This window comes from Poecile atricapillus, chromosome 28 (assembly GCF_030490865.1).
Source record: "Poecile atricapillus isolate bPoeAtr1 chromosome 28, bPoeAtr1.hap1, whole genome shotgun sequence".
Taxonomy (NCBI): Eukaryota; Metazoa; Chordata; class Aves; order Passeriformes; family Paridae; genus Poecile; species Poecile atricapillus.
This window is the reverse complement of record NC_081276.1, coordinates 2608593-2626915: the sequence shown is the minus strand read 5'-3', so window position 1 is coordinate 2626915 and position 18323 is coordinate 2608593. Positions and strand designations below refer to the sequence as shown.

The 18323-nt window shown below is 53.8% G+C and overlaps 1 protein-coding gene across 8 annotated transcripts; it reads left to right on the top strand.

Moving 5' to 3' along the window:
• The first annotated feature begins 5064 nt into the window (after positions 1–5064).
• On the top strand, positions 5065–16373 carry CIRBP (cold inducible RNA binding protein). 8 transcript variants are annotated; one of them, XM_058858457.1, is made up of 8 exons: positions 5065–5307; positions 6007–6115; positions 6211–6317; positions 6741–6879; positions 6972–7056; positions 7162–7226; positions 9499–9591; positions 9732–9860. In XM_058858457.1, the coding sequence occupies exons 2-7, from the start codon at positions 6013–6015 to the stop codon at positions 9501–9503; spliced, it is 504 nt and encodes a 167-aa protein (XP_058714440.1). In that variant the 5' UTR covers positions 5065–5307; positions 6007–6012; the 3' UTR covers positions 9504–9591; positions 9732–9860. The 8 variants fall into 8 exon arrangements, with proteins under 8 accessions (XP_058714440.1, XP_058714439.1, XP_058714438.1 ...); XM_058858456.1 differs by having other exon boundaries at positions 9496–9591; XM_058858455.1 differs by lacking the exons at positions 9499–9591; positions 9732–9860 and adding an exon at positions 7585–8361.
• The last annotated feature ends 1950 nt before the right edge of the window (positions 16374–18323 follow it).

The window sequence follows — 18323 nt, the reverse complement described above, 5'->3', positions numbered from 1 at the left end:
GGAATACGATGTTCCCGATTCTTGGCAGCTTTTCCCCTGCAGACTGTGATAAACCCTTCCTGCGTCCCCATTCCCTCTCTCCCACAAGGTCGCCCGGTGTCAGGCGGTCAGAGGCTGTTTGTCCTGTCCTTGGGTAGCATCTCCTGCCCTTAAGAACTCAATGCTGCAAATACTCTTAGATGATGATTAATGAGCGCTTATATAACTGAACTGAGTCCTTAATGCAGCTGGGAGGGTGACAGGAGGGAAGGTGGGAGCAAGAAACTGCACGTCTCTGCTGCCACTGCTTTTCCCACACCGGAGCAGCCACGTTCTGTGCAGGGGGACCCTGGCAGATGTGAGGGAGAGCCCACCCACAGGGAAGCAGCTGGAGCAGCCCCCATCTGGGTTTTCCAGGCAGTTTTGGATCCTGTGGGAGTGAGTGGCTGGTGTTACTGCCCTGAACCATGGCATGGCTGGGCTCTCCAGTGTGGCAGAGCTGGGAGGTGAAGGGTTTATGCTGGAAAAGCATTCACGTGTGACAGTGGCTGGAATGTTGTGCTGGTGGGCTGGGAGTGCTGGAGGAAAAGGGCAAAAATCCCACATTAACACCTTCGTGTGGCCTGTGAGGGGTGATGAGGCTGCTGCTGGAGACGCTGGGTGCAGTTGTTTCTAAATTTGGCTGTGTTTGGGCAGGTAGGGGCAGTCTGACACACAAGATTTGGTTTTCCATAATCTGGCTGGGAAGCTCCAGCCCTGATAAAACTGCTGCTCAGCGCCAAGGCAGTTTCATGGTTGCCATGGTTACCACATGCTTATTTTCACCGTCTTCCTCACCTCAGCCGGGGTGCACCGGCATTCCCAACCCTGAATCCCCCCTGACCTCAATCGGGGTGCACTGGCATTCCCAGCTCTGAATTTCCCCTGATTCCAGCTGGGTGCTCTGGTATCTCAGATTCCGAATCGCCCCTGACCTCAGCTCATTTCCGAATACTCCGGTTTGGGTATCCCGATGCTACTGTGACCCCCCGTCACCTCAGGGCGATTTGTGCCGTCCCTTATCTCGTGCACCTTTTTGTTGTGGGTCCGATCCCGTTGCTCCCTGTGGATCCAATCCTTCTGCTCTCCGTGGATCTGTTCCCCCCGCTCGCTACGGATCTGATCCCTGCGGATCCTGTTCCCCGCTCCCTGTGGCTTTGTCCTACAACCCGGTAAATCCCGGTCACAGGGAAGCGCAGCGGCTGCGCTCCTCGCCATGGCAACAGCGGGATTGCGTCAGGGCTTCTCTTTCCAACTGCAAAACTGGATAAGCAACTCCCTCGGGGACAGTAGTAAGGGAGAAGGGAATATTTTTTCCCCTGGGGCGCTTTGGGACTGCCAGTTCCCTAATCCAAACCCTGTTTGGTGTTTTGCTCCCGGGTCCAAGGCTGCCATCGGCCAGACACGGTGGGAACAGCGAGGGCTCCCATGCCAGGGACACCGAGGGGTCCCGTGCTGGGAAGACTCCGTGTGCCTTCCCTGTGGCACCTCCCTGCTGCTGGTATAAGCTGTTCTTGCAGGAAAACCAGGAAGGAGACGGAGGTTTGGCGATGGATGGGGTGGAGGCCCAGAGATGAGTCCTGCTTCAGTCCAGCCTCACATTCCCTCCTTTCCTGCAATCCCAGCAAAAAACAAAGGCAGAGGAGGCGGCTCTTGCGCTGTGCCGGATGTGCTGGGGCGTGCAGAGCTCCTCCACTGCTGTGCCTGGGAGCAGGGAGGGTGGTCCCAGGGGCTTTGCCGAGGCTTGGGGACAGGAACGCGGTGCCAGAGCCCGGAGCAGGCGGGGGGGATGCTGCCTGGAGGGTTTTGTTCCCTCCTTGCCCCCAGGTAAGGCACAGCCCCAGAGGACGAGAAGTGGCACCCACTGCCCCGTCCTTCCTCCCCCGGCGCTCCCGTCCCAGCCCTGGCCCGCGGCGGCAGCACCGGAGGAGCTGCTCCAGGATTTGGGAACCTCATCAGAGCAGTGCCCGGGGCGGGGGCTGCCCTTGGCTCCCCAGCAGGTGCCGGAGCTGCCGAGCAGGTTTGGGCTCGGCTGCTGCTCCACGGCTCTGGGCAATTCCGTGTGCCCAGGGACTGGGAAAGGTCCCTACAAACACCGCAGCAAAGTGGGGACCCCCAGAGAAGCCCCTGGTGGTGTGGAAGGAGCTGCCTGGCTGCGGGGTGTGCTGGAGGCAGGAGAGAGGCTCATGTTGATGTGGGAATGGCATGGGGTGAAGACAGGACAGCACAACTCCTCCCATCACTGCTCCCCCATGGCATTTCCATGTGGCACTACCCCTGCTGTGCTGCTGGACGGGCGGAACTTCCAGGAAATCAGATTTGCATCAACAGGATGCTTGGTCCTACGACCTCTGCCCTTTGAAGCTTTAAAAAATGGGTGATAAGAACATCAGTCATGTGTGGGGGGATTGCTTGAATCAGCTCCAGGTGATCCCTGAGGTCCCTCCAGCCTCTGGTGATTCATGATTTCCCATGGCTGCACCTGTACACACACACAGCTCCGCTTCAGAGAGGATATTTGCACTCCCTAAGGAAGTGCTGGCATTTTGTCATATTGGGTCACTACGGCCACAGCCCTGCTCACAGCCAGATCCAGGTGACCAAAGTCAGGGCTGAGCCAGGGAAAACACCCATGGGTGCTCAGGTCTGGAACTCACACGGGAGTGAACTCTGTGTCTCCTATGTGATATCACCTGTTTGGGACCCCTGGCCAGGGCCCTTCTCCTGCAGATTTGCTCTAAGGATGTGAATCCTGGGATGTTTCAGTGCTTAATTAGCTGCCCTAAGGACTGGTGCAACCTGCCAGGTGAGCTGCCTGCCTGGCTGCTCCCAGCGCTGCTCCCACCCAGAGCCCAGCCTGTGGGACATGCAGAGATGTCCCCGAGCCCCTTGGGGCTGCTGCAGCCCCTGTGTGCAGCCTGATCATGGAATCTCCACGAGGATCATCAAATCCACATGCTGTGTCTGATGCCCTGGGTCAGGAATGATCTGAATGAACCCTCCTGGCAGCAGCAGCACTGGGGCCAGAGCACGCAGTGTCCATTCAGCCCAGCTCTCACCTCGTGTCACTGGTGACTCAGTGTCAAAGCAAAGGCATAGCACACCCCAAGGAGACAGAAATCACACTTTTGGGACACATCCAAGCAGGGCTGTGCTCGCCATTCCATGTCACAGGAGCTCCTTCATCCTTCTGGGACTCAAATTCCCCAGAAGCAGCAAAGGTTCTCAGTGTTATTTTCACAACACCTGACCTGCCTGGCTTTGTGTGGAGTCAAATCCCAGTGAATCCCAGTGTTTGTCCCTCGAGGTTTGCAGCTGGGTTGGTGTTGGCTGTCCAGCACCCCAGGCTGGAAAATGGCTCTGTGCATCAAGGTCACTTTATCTGCCCTCATCACAGACCAGAAACAGTCACGTTAATGGGTCTCTAATTTAATCAAAATGCTGTGCCTGTGATTGCAGGGCTGGGATCTTTTCCTCTCTTGAAGGGCAAAAATCAATTTGCAGTAACAGCAGATGTATCTTCTTGCTCCTCCAGGCCTAGGGAAGTGAGTAAATTTTTTCATGGTAGGAAAATAATAATATTGGCTTGGTCTGTCATCAATATTGGGGTTTTTTATGTGCTTTTGAGCACTTTTGTGGCAGTGTTCTGCCCCTGTGACCCTGTGAGCTCAGAAAAACCACAGATGCGGTGCCCTTGGGTTTTGTAATTACTGTATAACCTATATACAAACTGCCCTTTTCCTGCATATCCCAAAGGGATCCCAAACAGGGATTACAAAAACAAGTCAGGGAGAAAAAGCCTGATTTCCACACTCTGGGAGGCAGGAAATGGGTGATCACTGCTTGACAGAGCTATGACAGGCAGGTTTCCTTGCATCTCCCCTTTGTTTGTTTTCCCCGTCTCAGTGCCTGGTTTGGAAATCGTCACCAAAGAGTGGTGATTTCTGTACTCCAGTGGTTTTCTTCTGAGGAAGGAAAGGAGGGAAGGGAGGGAAGGGAGGGAAGGGAGGGAGGGAGGGCGGGCGGGCGGGCGGAAGGAAGGAAGGAAGGAAGGAAGGAAGGGAGGGAGGGAGGGAGGGAGGGAGGGAGGGAGGAAGGAAGGAAGGAAGGAAGGAAGGAAGGAAGGAAGGAAGGAAGGAAGGAAGGAAGGAAGGAAGGAAGGAAGGAAGGAAGGAAGGAAGGAAGGAAGGAAGGGACACGGTGACACCACAGCCCTGTCCTTGCCACATTTCCTTCACATTGCTTCTCCCTCCCATGCATCTCCTCCTCTCCACTCTATTTCTTCACATGCGTCTCCTCCTCTCCAATGTTTCCAAACACTTTTCTACATGAGATTGTAATTATTGTGTGAAACATTTAAAATTTTTATTTAAGCCTTTCAAAGCTGTGTAGCCTCTCAATGAGACACGTCTTTGGCTTTGCCAGTTTCTTCTTTCAATACAGAAGTTTTTACTGCTGAAGGCATTCTCACCTTTGTCAAACCTCAGGATGGGCTTTTAAAGATATCAATCTTTAGGAATACGGGTTGAGCAAAGACCTTCCATCGTTGAAGAAAACTTCGTTGCTTTGCCTACTTCTCACCATCATCTCCCAAGCGCGTGTAGGACAACACTGCAAGGAGGCGTCTGAAGGGATCATTCCCCACGGGACAGGGCGGAGAGCGGCCGCCCCAGGTGCCAGTTGGCGGGGACAGGACAGGCTCCCTGAGCGGGGCGGTGACCGGATGGGCCGCAGCGGGAGGAGCCGCCGGGGCCCGGCCGGGGGCAGCGCTCCGTGCCCAAGATGGCGGCGGCCCCTGAGGCGGCCCTTTGTCTGCGGCCGCCACCGCAGTGCGAGAAGGGCGCGAAACTGGGCCAGCGTGGACACGCCCCCTTTGCCAGGGGGGCGGGGCGGAAGCGCCTCCGGACCAATCAGCGGCCTCCACTTCCTTCCCTCTCACAGGGGCGCTCCCGCCCGCCTCCGCGCGCGCAGCCAATGGGCGCCGTCCGCCGCGACCCGCCCCCACGTGGGTGGAGGGGGCGGGGCCACGCTGAGGTTTTGTTTGCGCGCTCTTGTCTTCCCCTCCCGCCGCGGCTCATTAATATTAATGAAATCCCGCCCAATCGGGTGGTGCAGCGGCGGCAGCGCTTTGGTGACGTGTCGCCCCGCCTTGCAGCGGGGTTCATCTGCATATTCATGAGATAGGCGGGATGAGGCGCGGGCGTTTATAAGGCGCCGCCCCGCCAGGCTCGCCGTACATTTCGCTGAGGCTTTGAAGTGTCTTGTGGACCTTGTACCGTCGGGGCATCGGTGAGCGCCGTCGTGCGGGGCGGCCGCGACCGCACCAGGCCGGGTGGGCCGCGGCGAGCGGAGCCGTGTCTCAGGGGCGGAGGGCCGGGTCCCGCGGGAAGTTGGGCCGCGGTTCCCGACTCGCCGATCGGTGCCCTCTGCGGGCACGGGGGTCGCGGCGGAGCGGGCCCGGCTGGGCCGTGTGGGGGAAGGGGCCGCGGCGGGGGGAAAGGCGCGCGCGGAAACAAAATGGCGACGGGCTTGGGCCGTGCAAAATGGCGGCGGGCGGGAGGGAGGGGGCGACGGGCAGGGGAGGCCGGTAGGGGGCGCGGCGGGATGCGCATGCGCGTTGGGTCCTGAGGGCCGGGGGCCGGGACCGGGGGTCCCACCGGAGGCTACCGGGGCCCGGCCGCGGGTTCTGCCGGAGCCCGGCCCGGCTGCCGCTTCTGCCGCGGCCCGGCCGCGATGCTGCTCCCCTGCCGTTGGCCTTGAGCCTCGCAGAGCCCTGGGTGGGCCCTCCCTCCCGGCCACCCTGAGGGAGACCCCCTCGTAAGGCTGGAAGACCACATAAGGCGAGGACTCAGTGGCGCATAAGGCGTCCGGGAGGTTGAGATCACATCGCTGTTATTAGCGGTGGTGTTAGAAGGATTTCATGTTTCAGGCCTCGCGGGGATTATGTCGGATTTTTGAGTCGCTGACTCGCTTCTGTTGGATTGGCAGGTCAGAATGGCATCAGATGAGGGAAAGCTCTTTGTCGGCGGGCTCAGTTTCGACACGAACGAGCAGTCATTGGAGCAAGTCTTCTCTAAATACGGACAGATTTCTGAAGGTGAGACTGCAGAGCCTACTTGGGATAGTTTCCCTTCGTCTGTTCAATTTCCCTGGTGCTGATGGGTTTTTATTTCCTGCCTCTCTTTTTCACAGTTGTGGTGGTGAAAGACAGAGAGACTCAGAGATCCAGAGGTTTTGGCTTTGTTACTTTTGAAAATATCGATGATGCAAAAGACGCAATGATGGCCATGAACGGAAAGGTGAGGAGGTTTTGGAGTTGATTCTTTATTTTCAGTAATGAAAAGAATCAGAGATGTGCTGCTGTTCAGGTTGTGTGGAAGAACAGATGAATGCCAGTGTCTTACATCAAATGACACAGATGTAAAAAACCTGGCTTTATGAATTTAGATGTAAAAACATGTATATCTATTTGGAATATAAATCGTTAATATTCTATTATAGAATCTGCATGACTGAGATAGTGACCTTATAGGCATTCCTGTAAATACAATTAATGTTAGTTTCTTTGCCTACTTGGCTTAATTGTGGTGTGAAATACATATTTTTTTATGAGGAGCAGTAAGTCCTGGCACTGCTCAGCCAACTGTGAAGGCGTGCAACTCGTTCTACATGTGCTTTGCTATTTAAATATTTCAATTTGGCTAACTGTGGTTGTGTTTTAGTCTGTAGATGGGCGTCAGATCCGAGTCGACCAGGCTGGGAAATCCTCTGAGAACAGATCCCGTGGCTACAGAGGGGGTTCCTCAGGGGGCCGGGGCTTCTTCCGTGGGGGCCGAGGCCGGGGCCGTGGCTTCTCCAGAGGTGAGTGCATGGGGGTCAACCATAATGTCTGGATGGGGGGGATGTCACTTGTCAGAATGGTTAAATAAAACTCATTTCCGTGTATTTCCAAGGAGGTGGAGACAGAGGCTATGGCGGCAGCAGATTTGATTCCAGAAGCGGAGGCTATAACGGCTCCAGAGACTACTATAATAGCAGGTAAGGGCTCTGCCAGCACCGGGGGCCGTGGGCAAGCTGTGGTGGAGCTCAAACCAGCAGAGAAGGAGTCGAGCAGCTGTAAAAGAGGTGCTGTTTGTCCCACAGGAGTCAAGGTGGCTATGGAGACAGGAACTCGGGAGGCTCCTACAGAGACAGCTATGACAGTTACGGTAAGTCCCGCTTCGACCGCGAGCGCTGAGTCCGTGTGCTGTAGGAGCTCTGAACCTGCTGAGCCTGAGCCTGGAGCTGGGGCAGGCTCAGGCTGTGGACGTGGTGGTGCCGGGAGATTCTAAGTTTAATGCATGTTGTGCAGGAGTTGCTTGGATCTCTAAGGCAAAGCAAGTGTTTTTAAAAAAAAAAAAAAGGTGTTCCTGGAGCCCAAACTCGGCTGCCCTAACGCACTGACCCGCGGGTGGGGGATCTCAGTAGCCAAGTAGCCGTAGCCTCGGAATAATGCAAAGGGAGTAAAATGCTGGAACTTGTCTTTGCTTCAGTGCCTTTACAATTGTGCCTGCTTCTTGTCCTCAGCTACACACAACGAGTAAAAATCCTTCCTGACTCAAGATCGTCCTTCCAATGGCTGTATTTATAAAGATTTTTGGAGCTTCGCTGAAATGGTTATTGTGTAGTACATCTTACTTGTATTTTCACTTTTGTAGTATTATCAGTTCTGATCTTGTCATACACAGCCTGGCAGCTTCTGAGACGAGACTGTCTGATTAGACTGTCTTGGAGAAAGCTCTGCTTTCAAGTGGTTTTAATCTTTTTTGAAAGCACTTCAGATTTTATTTTGTCCTCTCATGAATGAGCCAAGGTGTTCGTTTCTGGTTTTGTTTTTTTTTTTTTTTTTAAACTTGGGGCCCCAATTCAGTTTCTTTTGAGCTAGAAAGGACCTTGTACCGATGTTCACTGGAAGCTGAACAAGCTGTGGACTTTTTTCTTTTTTTTTTTTTTTTTTCTCAAGTGCATTACCTTCGTCTTTTGTAACATTCCTTTAGTGTAGCAAGGTAGGAATGCAGCCTGGGTTCCGTTGGAAGGCAAACCACCTTGATATATCTAAAGAGAAACGTGCTTGTATGTTCAACCCGCATAACGGTATTTTTACTGTTGTAATGATGTAAATGACCCAGAACTAGACTTGCAAACTTACCATAAAGAGGTTCTTGAAAATGTTTATTTATATTGTCCTTTTTTACTGGAAGACATATGCATATTCCATTGCTGTTGTATTTGAAGTGGTAAAGGATTCCTGTATACAGTTTTCTTTGGCTTTACGAAGCCTATTAAAAGACCGTCTGAAATGAACTCTGCTCCTGACATTTACATTTCATTGCACAACACAACCCTTGGAGACGAAGAACAGTCTTGGGAGCGAGAGGAGATTAGGGACAGTGGCAGAGCCAGCCGGACGATTGCCCGGCTGCTGGAATTTAAATCCTAAAATCGGTCTTGACATCTGAATTGGCCAACAAATTCCACTTAAAAATAGTCAAAACTTGTCTATAGAGGCTGGACGTACAAACCTGAGGGCGTGCTAGGAGCGAAGTGCAGTTGGAATGTTAGGAAGGATAATGGATGTTTCCTCCAAAGCTGCTGTAGCCTACACTGGGAAGCTGTAGAGAAGAGCCAAGTGCTGTAGTCCCTGGGCTGTTCCCTGCGTGCCGAGCGCGTGTGCGATGTAGGGGAATGCCGGGCTTAGCTTAGCTGTGTCATTGCTTACAAGTTCTAAGAATTCTTTGCTAGCAAATGGAAACTGCAGTGTCCTTGGAGAAAAGAAGTGTTGTGCCTCCAACAGAAACCTCTGAGACGAGAGCTGCTCTCTTGGCTAGTTCATATGTGGAAATAGTCCTGTAATTCGAGGTAACTCCTTTTGCTCATGTCCGCATCCTTCCTCTTGTTGAGAGCTCATTTGAAAGTCTAATGTACCTGTGAAATATTCCTTTTGACAATTTTGGTCAGCTGCTGGAAAAACGTTTAACCCATGCCGTATGCAACCTTTGGCTTGTGGCACACCTTGAGTTCCACAGATCAGAGTTGGGCATGCAGCCGTGTCTTGCTGTAGGTACGGAAGCAAGATTGGAACGAACTCCCTGACTCGATATGTGTTCATCTATTGAGACTCTTCCTAGACTTCATTAAGTTGCTCACTTTAATTGTAGCTTTCTTTGCCATCCTACTTGTTGCCATTAACTTTTTCCCATGGCCCACACTTCCTAAGCAGCCATGTCCAAGTGTTAACTCTCTGCTTAGGGGATCCAATCCATGGGCTGGCTGAGCACGGGCAGCAGCCGGCCCGGAACAGTTTTCCCAGACTGTGCTTTGTGGTGTGATGGGTTCAGCGATGGCTTGTGAGACCCTCGTGCGCTGTGAGCTGTGTGGGGAGGTTGGGGGCGAGAGCAGCCTCTGCCCAGGGCTCCTGTTAATGCCTCTCTGCTTTAGCAGGCTGAAAGGACCCGGCACACGCCTTGGAGGCCCAGCGGATCCTGAGCGACCAGAGCTGCGTTCCAGGCATGCAGCAGCAAGTTTGCCAACCAGGTAACATCCCTTTCCTGAGCTTTTTTTTCTTTGCTGTGTCCCTGTTCTGTAGCCTGGAGCTCTTAAGTGGTGCAAGTAACCCTGTTCCATTCCTGTATTTTTATCCACTTTCCAATTCTCCTGTCTCCATTTCATTTCAGCACTGAGACACGTCAGAGAAGACAGAAGGACAGACACCGGAGTGGGGAGATGAAGAGCTCAGAGCAGTGGTGCTACTCGTATTTACATGAACTGAGTCAATCAAGCCAGAATAAAACACTTGAGATGTGGAAAAAACAAATCTCTGTGGTACTTCTTGTGGGAAACAGAATATTTTTGGCAAAAATATGTCTGGGGCACAACCCAGTTCAGAGCACAGAACAAACCACCACCGTTGTGCTTGGAGGTGGACACATTTTGCTTTAAGCAGACTGATATGTGATCCTCATGGAAGATGAGGTCTTGTTGCTGGTTAAATCCCAAAAATGTGGCAGCTCAATAATGAGGAGGATTTGTCTTGGGAGAGGCTGACACTCTGAATGTGTTTCTGGCAGGAGATTGCAGGATGAGAGCAGTGAGAGTTTTTGATGATCTCAGCTGTTCCTGCCGTTTTTGTTTTTGTTTTTTTGTAAAGAAGAGTTGCTTGCTTCATCCTGCCCTTTTCTCCCCATTTTTTTAACTGATAAACTCAGAATTTGGTGATGGGCTTACTCAGGAGCCCTGAGGACTTGCCCAAGAGCCATCAGTTCCCCATTTTCTACTGATAAAGTCTCCAGACATTCCTGCCTGCAGGAGGGGATTATTGAGCTCACTTCACAAAACCTACTTTTCCTCCTTTAACCTTTTTCAAATTATCTAAGTGAGCAGCATTTAAAAAAAGCAATCAGCCATGACACACTTCTGGGGGTTGTACTGAGCAATTCACCAGTGAGGATTTTTGCATCTTAATGCAGGAGGATATTAAATATAATGAAGGCTGAGGAGTGTGTGAAGTCTTCACTGATAAGAATGCAGTCAGGTGAGGCTTAAATGAATTCAGGCTGAAAATACTTACAAATAATGCTTTGTGAGACCTCCCTAAATAGGATACTTAGACGCAGGCAGAAATAATGAACAGGTGCAAAAATAAAGCCTGGTTGGAAGTGCTGTTATTTTTGGCATTGCTAATTATGGCAATGAGTTAATGATACCTTCCTGGAATGGGTGAGGGAATCGCTGGATCCAGGGGCTGGATGTGGAATCCAGTGTCATCATCGGGAAAGTGTTTGGGTGCCGTGGGTCTGACGTGAGCTTGGATGACCCAGTTTTATCCAAAATGCCCTTTTAAAAAATTAAGTCCTGTGTGTCCAGGCAGCTTAAGTCGTTCCCTGAGGAAAAATGGGGAAATGGAGCAAGGCTGAAGGGCGGTGACTGAGTCCTGGTCAGCTGGAAATGTCTGCAGAGGAAAAAGGTGGAGGATAGAAATCCTGGAAATGCTCCAAGTGCTCCTGTTTCCAGCTGGGTTCACCCTGCGGTGGGAACGGCCGCCCTGAAGGGAGGGGGAGAGCCCTGAGGGGGAAATGGCGGCTCTGGGGGAGAAGGTCCTGCTATGAGGGGAAAGTAGCGACACTGAGGGAGAAATGACGACCCTCATGGAGAAATGGTGGCCTTGAGGGAGGAAGGACAGCGCTGGGGGGGAAATGGCGGATCTGAGGGAGGAATGAGAGTCCTCAAGGTGCAATGGCGGCCCTGAGGGAGGAAGGATGACCCTGAGTGGAAAATGGCGTCTGTGACGGACGGGGTGTTGCACTGAGGGAGAAATGGCGGCCCCGCCGAGCTGGCCGCAGCCCCGAGGGCACAACAATGACCCTGAGGGCAAAATGTCGGAGCCCCGCGGCGGCTCCGTGAGCGGGTCACGGCCGGCCCGGAACGGCGCAGCCCCGGAACCCGCGAGCGGCTCCGCGGGGCCCGGGCGGTGCCTGAGCCGGGCGCACCGTCCCGGCGCCTTCCTGCGGCCGCCGCTCCCGCTCCGCCGCCCGGGCTCGGCCATGCCGCGCCTCCTCCTCCTCCTCCTTCTCCTCTTCCTCCTCTTCCTCCTCGTCCCGCACCTCGGCCGCGCCACCGCCCCCAGCCCGGGGAACAGCACGGAACCGCCGCGGGCGGCCACACGGAACGAAACTCAGTCGGGGTCGGAGCATGAGTCCGGGCCGAGGCTGTCGGTGGGGTCGGGGCTGCCGGTGCTGAGGCGGGCGGTTTATGTGCTGAGCGCTCTGTCGGCGCTGGCCGCGCTTTACTTCGTGCTGCGGGCGTTCCGGTGAGTGCGGGGGGGACACGGCCACCCGACCGGGGCTGTATCCCTGTTCTCTTGGTCCTGCTCCTGGTCTTGTCCCCATCCTGGTGTCCCCTGACCCGGGGCTGAGTCCCTGCTGCTCCCAGCCCCTGTTCCCGTTGTTCCGAGCTGTGTCCCAGCTTGTCCCGGTTCCAGTGTTCTCTGGCCGGGGGATCTACCCTGCTTGTCCTGCGTCACCCTGGATGGGGATGTCACCCTGGATGGGGATGTCACCCTGATTGTCCTGGTCCTGGACCCAGTCCCCCTTTGCTTGTGGCAGTGTCCCTGTTTGTCCCGGTCCTTGTCACCTATGGCCAGTCCCTGTCTTGCTCTGGGTCCCCCCGAAGCTGGTCACGGTGTCCCCTGCCCCTTACCTGTCCCAATCCCACTCCCAATCCTTGGATTTGTGCCCATTTTCCCCTCAATCCCCATCCCTCTCTCCCTCTGCCAGCCGGGGCTCTGCTTCCCCGCGCATCCTTTTGGCAGCGAGTCCAAAACGCTGCTGTAAATCCCCAGCACTGTTAATTACCCCAGGTAATTAGCGCTAAACCATCTCCGGAACCGCCGGGTGGGGACAGCGGCTCACTGTGCTCTCCCTGTCCCTCAGCCCCAGGTCCGAGGGCCCCAGAAATGAGCCCAAAACTCATTTCAGGTTGAAGAAACCCCAGAGGAAGAAGTACGGGCTGCTCTCGAGCCAGGACGAGAACATGGAGCTGGGCTCCCTCGACAGTGACGAGGACACCGTGTTTGAAACCCGGAACCTGAGGCGGTGAGGAAGCATTTTGTGTGTTTTGTGTGTTGCTCTTTTCCTCACAAGGGGCTGAGACTTTCCCAAAGCCGTGGGAGCTCTGGCACAGCTCCTACAACCAGATCTGCATAAATTAAAACGCCTGTGTGTGGTCTCTGTGTTGGCACACGGATTTATCTCACTTTTCCTCATTTTCTGGCCCGGGAAAGTCTCGCTGACAGGGTTATTTGGACACTGCTGTGGGGTCACAGAGCTGTTGGAAGAGACAGCCCTTGTGCCCAGTCTGGGCCTCCCTGTGTTAGGAAAACAAAAATTCCTCGTTTTTTTTTTTTCTTCAGCTTAGGAATTGCTTCCAATTCAAACTCCCAGTCCCAACAGGACAGGCATTCCTGTTTTCCCAGCAAGATTCCTGTTTTGTTTTGTTGGTTTTTTTTTTAATTTTGGGAGTTGCTTCCAAGTCTTATGACAGTTCAAACTCCCAGTCTCACAGGGCTATCCATTCCTGCTTTCCCAGCGTTGTGTTTACATCCCACAAGCTCGATTTCTGGGCAGGTTGTTTTAAGCTGAGGAGGAATGTCCCCTCAAGGAATGTCATCTCAGCTCCTCCTGATTTTGGGTGTCTCCTTTTTTTTTTTTCCAGATGACTCGGGATCAGCAGCACTGCCTGGAATGATGGAGGATCCAGTCCCAGTGGAATCTCCAGTGCTGAAGTTTTATATCTGCTTACAGTGACTTAATTAACAGTTCGAGCCCTTCCATAGCTGGGACAGGGGAGAGGGGACCAAACCTGTTTTCTTCACCTGCATTCTTGGGGACATTTCTGGGGAAGGATGGGAGCTCTTCACTGCATGGGGACAGGCTGAGGTAAGGGAAATGCTCCTGGATGATTTTCAGCACCTGAAATCTGAGCCCGAGAGCTGCCCCCGTGCCTCATGTCCCTCTCTCTTTGCCCTGGAAGCATCAGATTCCTTTTCCAGGCTGATCCTCTTTCCTTCCTGCAGTATCAGGTTACTTCTTTGGGAAGTGTCTCTGTAATCTGCTCCTGGGAGGAGCTGGGAGAGCTCTCGGTGTCTGTTACTCAAATGGGGGTGGGAAGGTGATAGTTCAGACAGAACAGCTTTGGGAATGAGTTAAACGAGTTAAATTTTGCAGGATTGGCAGTTACTGGGATAATCCAAGTAATTCATGGGTTTACAGACATGGTTACGAATGAAAGGGGCCACAACCCAAAGGAATATTTCTCCAAAAGAGCCACCAAAAGGACTGGGAATGCCTGGACTCTGCCCAGCCCCCGTGGTGAGTCCTCCAGGGACACGTGTGACATCTGCCAAGCTCTGGAGTTTGTGATACCCGAGGAAGAGCCAGGTGTGAGCCAGGGAGTGTCTTGGAGCAGCTGATGACTGGAAAAGGGGGACCCCAGCCCCTCTGGGCTGTGATTCAGGGCAGCCCTGGCTGGGTTGCCTCCTCTCAAGGACCCCAGAGTTTCATTCCCTTGGCTGGTACTCAGCCAGGATCTTTCCTGCAGCCCGTTGTTATGTGCATATTTGGGATCTGATTGTGTAGGACCAAAGGTGAATGTGTCAGGAGGTTGTTGTTGGGTGCATCTGCTGCTAAACCAGTGAAATCTGCTCGCCAAGTGCTCCTGCCCGTGGCCTTTTCTTGGAAACTGGCAGCACATCCTTAAATCCCATTTCCCCGCCCAAGCTGGTAGTGCCTTTGTTTGGAGAACCCGAGGGATTTGCCGTGTGGGCAGGGAGGGTCCCTGTGGCACCTTTAGGGTGAATATTTAGAATGTCTTTGGAATGTCTTTGACTCCTTTCCTTTGGCTTGCAAATCCCCTGTGGATCAGGGGCACCATGAGAGGGGACAGGGATGTGTTGATCAGGGAGAGGCTGGGGGCTGGCAGCTGCTGCAGGATCTCCCGAGGCAGCTGAGGGAATGCTGTGATCCTGTGCTTTGTCTGTTCAGGACAAGTGAGGTTCCCTGGAGAGATCCCACCTCCGTGGCAGCTCTGTCTTGCATGTGCACAAAGAATTTTAAAATACATATATATATATATTTTTAATAACGTTGCCTGTGCGCACACAGTGCTTGGATGTGCCCCGTTTTCCTGTCCATTGGATCGTTTCACACCTATTTTGGGTGTTCCCTGCTTGTTGTAGCTGCTGCAGAGGTTCCATGTGGGAATTGCTGGGATGGCTCCACCCCTGGGGATGATCGGGGCTCTGTGATCCATGGTCAGGGATCTCTCCTGATCCTGCAGGGCTGCATGTGCTGGTAATTCCCTGGCTCTTCTATTCCCTCTGGAATGTTGTTCCTTGTGCTCTTAAAGCCAGATGGGCCCGACTGTCCCAATCCACTGCCACGCTCAGTGTTTGACCAGCACATTCCTCATCCTTTACCTGGAGTGATGAACCTGAGCATTCCTCAGGTTCCCCTCTTGTTGGACAGGTGGGGTTTGCAGTTCTCAAGTTTCCTCACCTCGCAGGAGTGGAGCATTTGCTAAATGATTTGCATCAGAGGGAACCTCAAGCAGTAGATCCTGCCCTGAAAATAATTCTGGAATTAATTTTGGCTGGAGCAGATGTTTGTGTTTGAGCAGGAAAGGCCTGGAGCAGGTCATGAGGTGCCTGGGCTGTGCTGTGTGGGTACCAGAGAAGGAAATTGAGGTGCCAGCCTGGAATTTCTACACCACTTCTATGTTTTCAGAGTCCTGCTGGCTTTAAAGTCCTTTAAACCTTGCTGACCTTTAAAGGGTGCAGGGTACAAAGGTACTTGTGGGGCTGTCACTTGTCCTGGTCTTGGCCTGGAGACAGGTTGGAGTTGTAATCAGGGAAGCTGAAATCTCTGAAGCTGTTTCCACTTCCATCCTGCCCCTTGGCAGCAGCTGGCATCTGGATTTACCCTTTGCAGGCTGTGCCATTCCATCCCTGCTCTGCTCTGAGTCCTTGGAGGCCTTTTCTAAGAGGAGAAAACCAAGTGACAGATCTGAGACTCCTTGGGGTGCTCAGCATGATCCCATTTCTCTGGGAAGAATCAGCTGGAGCTGTCACTTCCTGCAGTGTGAGCAGGGCCAGGCCAGGGCAGGTGTTTTTGGGCACAGCAGCTTTGAACACCTCACACGACATTTCCACAGAGGAGCAGTTCAAGTGTTCCTTCCATGACTCTTTCAGTTCCTCCACATGTATTTGATACCTTTGATTTAGGTCTTTTTGCACCAGTTGGATCTTCCAGTAGCTTTCCAGTTTTAGTTTTTCAGGCTAAACACGGGAATGCAAACAGACCTGCCTGTGCCTGGCCCTGGGCAGGCTGAAGCCTCACCAGCCACTGCTGCACTTTTCTTTCTCCTGGATGAATCAGGGTGTTGGTGGAGGCTCCATGTGCCTGCTGGTCTGCAGGATTCCTGCTCATCCCAGCCAAAAGGAGCCAGCGGACCACGACCTGTAGCACCAGCGTGCGTCACGACTGACAACAACAGTCTGCTCTGAATTATGCCAAAGCCAGTTTTCCAAAGTTTACATCATCCTTCTGTTATCTTGGAGGCTTCCTGGGATGCTCTGCTGCTGTTACTGGCCTGCCCAAACCGACTGGGCCATCTGCAGGGTTAATGGGATCCATGGGATCCATGGGAGGGGGGTGAGATCAGCTCTGTCGGTTTTGTTCTGTGCCTGGGATGGGACCTGCAGCACTGGGAGTGCTGGGAGAGGGGCCTGTGGTGGGAATCAATAAACAATAAAATAAAAAAAACTTGAGCACGCTGTTGTGTGAACTCCCCAAGGAGCAGCTCATGTTTCACCCTCCTGGAACTGCTGATCTGGTTTTAAACAGCCCCTGGCCCTGTATCGATCCATGGTTTTCTTGTCATTGCAGCATCCCCTCCCTCGTGCCTGGAACCACTGGAATAAAGCATTGCAGCCCACCCATCCCTCCCTGCTCTGTGCAGGGGCTGCTGAGCCACGGGGTGAGGCTGCTGTGGTGGGCTCATGGATTTATGGAGTCCTTTGGGTTTCTCCCCACCTTGCTCCTGCTCACAGGACAGTGACACTGCTCTCCCAGGGCTGCTGCTCACATTGTGACCCAGCTGGAAGTGTCCAAGCCCAGGATGGATTGAGCTCAGAGCAATCTGGTCTATGGCAGTTGTCCCTGCCCATGGCAGGGGGTGGAATGAGGTGAGCTTTAAGGTCCCTTTCAAACCATTCCGTGACTCCGTGGTTCTTCAGTCATCTCTGGATTGATTTCAGTTTTCTGAAGTCTCCTTTCTCCCTGTTCTCACATTAATCCCTTCTCTTGTACAGAAGACCAAATAAGGTCCCTGTGAGGCCAATTCCAGGCTCTCCACGGCCGCACAACCAAATTCCATTTTGCTTATTTGGGAGTGAGGAAGGAGTGGCTGTTCCCTGGATCATATAATCGTGGAATCTCCTGAGCTGGAAGGGATCCATAAGCAGGGAGTCCAACTCCCAGCCCTGCCCAGACCCAGACCCAGACCCCCCAACAATCCCACCCTGAGCATCCCTGAGAGCGCTGTCCAAACACTCCTGGAGCTCCGGCAGCCTCGGGGCTGGGACCATTCCCTGGGGAGCCTGGGCAGTGCCAGCACCCTCGGGGGGGAAATCCTCTTCCTAATATCTGACCCTAAACCTGCCCTGACACAGCTCCAGCCGTTCCCTCAGCTCCTGCCCTTTGTCCCAGAGAGCAGAGATCGAAGCTGCCCCTCGGGAGTCCCCCCGAGTCTCCTCCAGGCTAAAATGGGAATGCCCCAGCTCCTCCCTGCAAGGAATTAATTCCAGAACAAAGCCAAGGGCGTTCCCTGACTCTCACATCTGCTTCTCATCCTTCTCATTCCGGTTGTGTGGATCAGTGGCACTGAGAAAACAGAAGTCACATTCCCCCTGTCCCCCTTGGCCACCCTGCCCGTGTCCTGGCTGCTCGCGTCCTGGAGGAGGAGGGAACAGGGTTTTGTTTGCTCCACGATTTCCCCTCGTCGCTGGTGGGGTTTTTTGGGGGCAGCAGGGTCGGGGCACACCAGGAGCTGGGGCACAGGGGATCCCTGTAGGTGGCACTCACAGACCAGGCTTGCAGCTGCCGGGGCACTGCCGACACCTGGGGAAGCTGCAAATAAATCCTGGTGCCTTGAAAGGCAAATCTGCATCCTCCAGCAGCTGTCTGGGATGGGCTGGAAGAGCCCTTCGGGGGCTGTGTCTCTCCTGGAGTGGGGGAGCAGCAAGGTTTGGGGTGGCTCCTGGGGGTCTCTCTCAGCAGCAGGGGAGGGTCTTGCCCCTGCTCCACCTGAGCCAGGTCCCCCCTGGCTCTGTCAAGACACGTTTGGGAAAGATTTTTATGATTCTGGGCCTGACAAGGTTTTGGGATGCCCTGGTTTGATGGAATGATGCCACCAGCTCCAGCACAGACATGAACACCCAGCCCTGGCACAGCAGCACCCTGGGGGCACCCCGGCTTTCCTGGGCCAAATTAACTGCAGTGCTAATGAACTAAGAGGGAGCATTCCCTGTGCAGGCAGGACAGCATCACCCTGTCCGGTTAGATTGGATGTGAGGGAAAATTCCTTCCCCAAAGGAAGGGATCCAGCCTGGCACAGGCTGCTCAGGGCAGTGGTGGTGTCACCATCCCTGGAAGTGTTCAGAAAACCCCTGAGTGTGGCACCTGGGGACATGGTTTAATGGTGGCCTTGGCAGT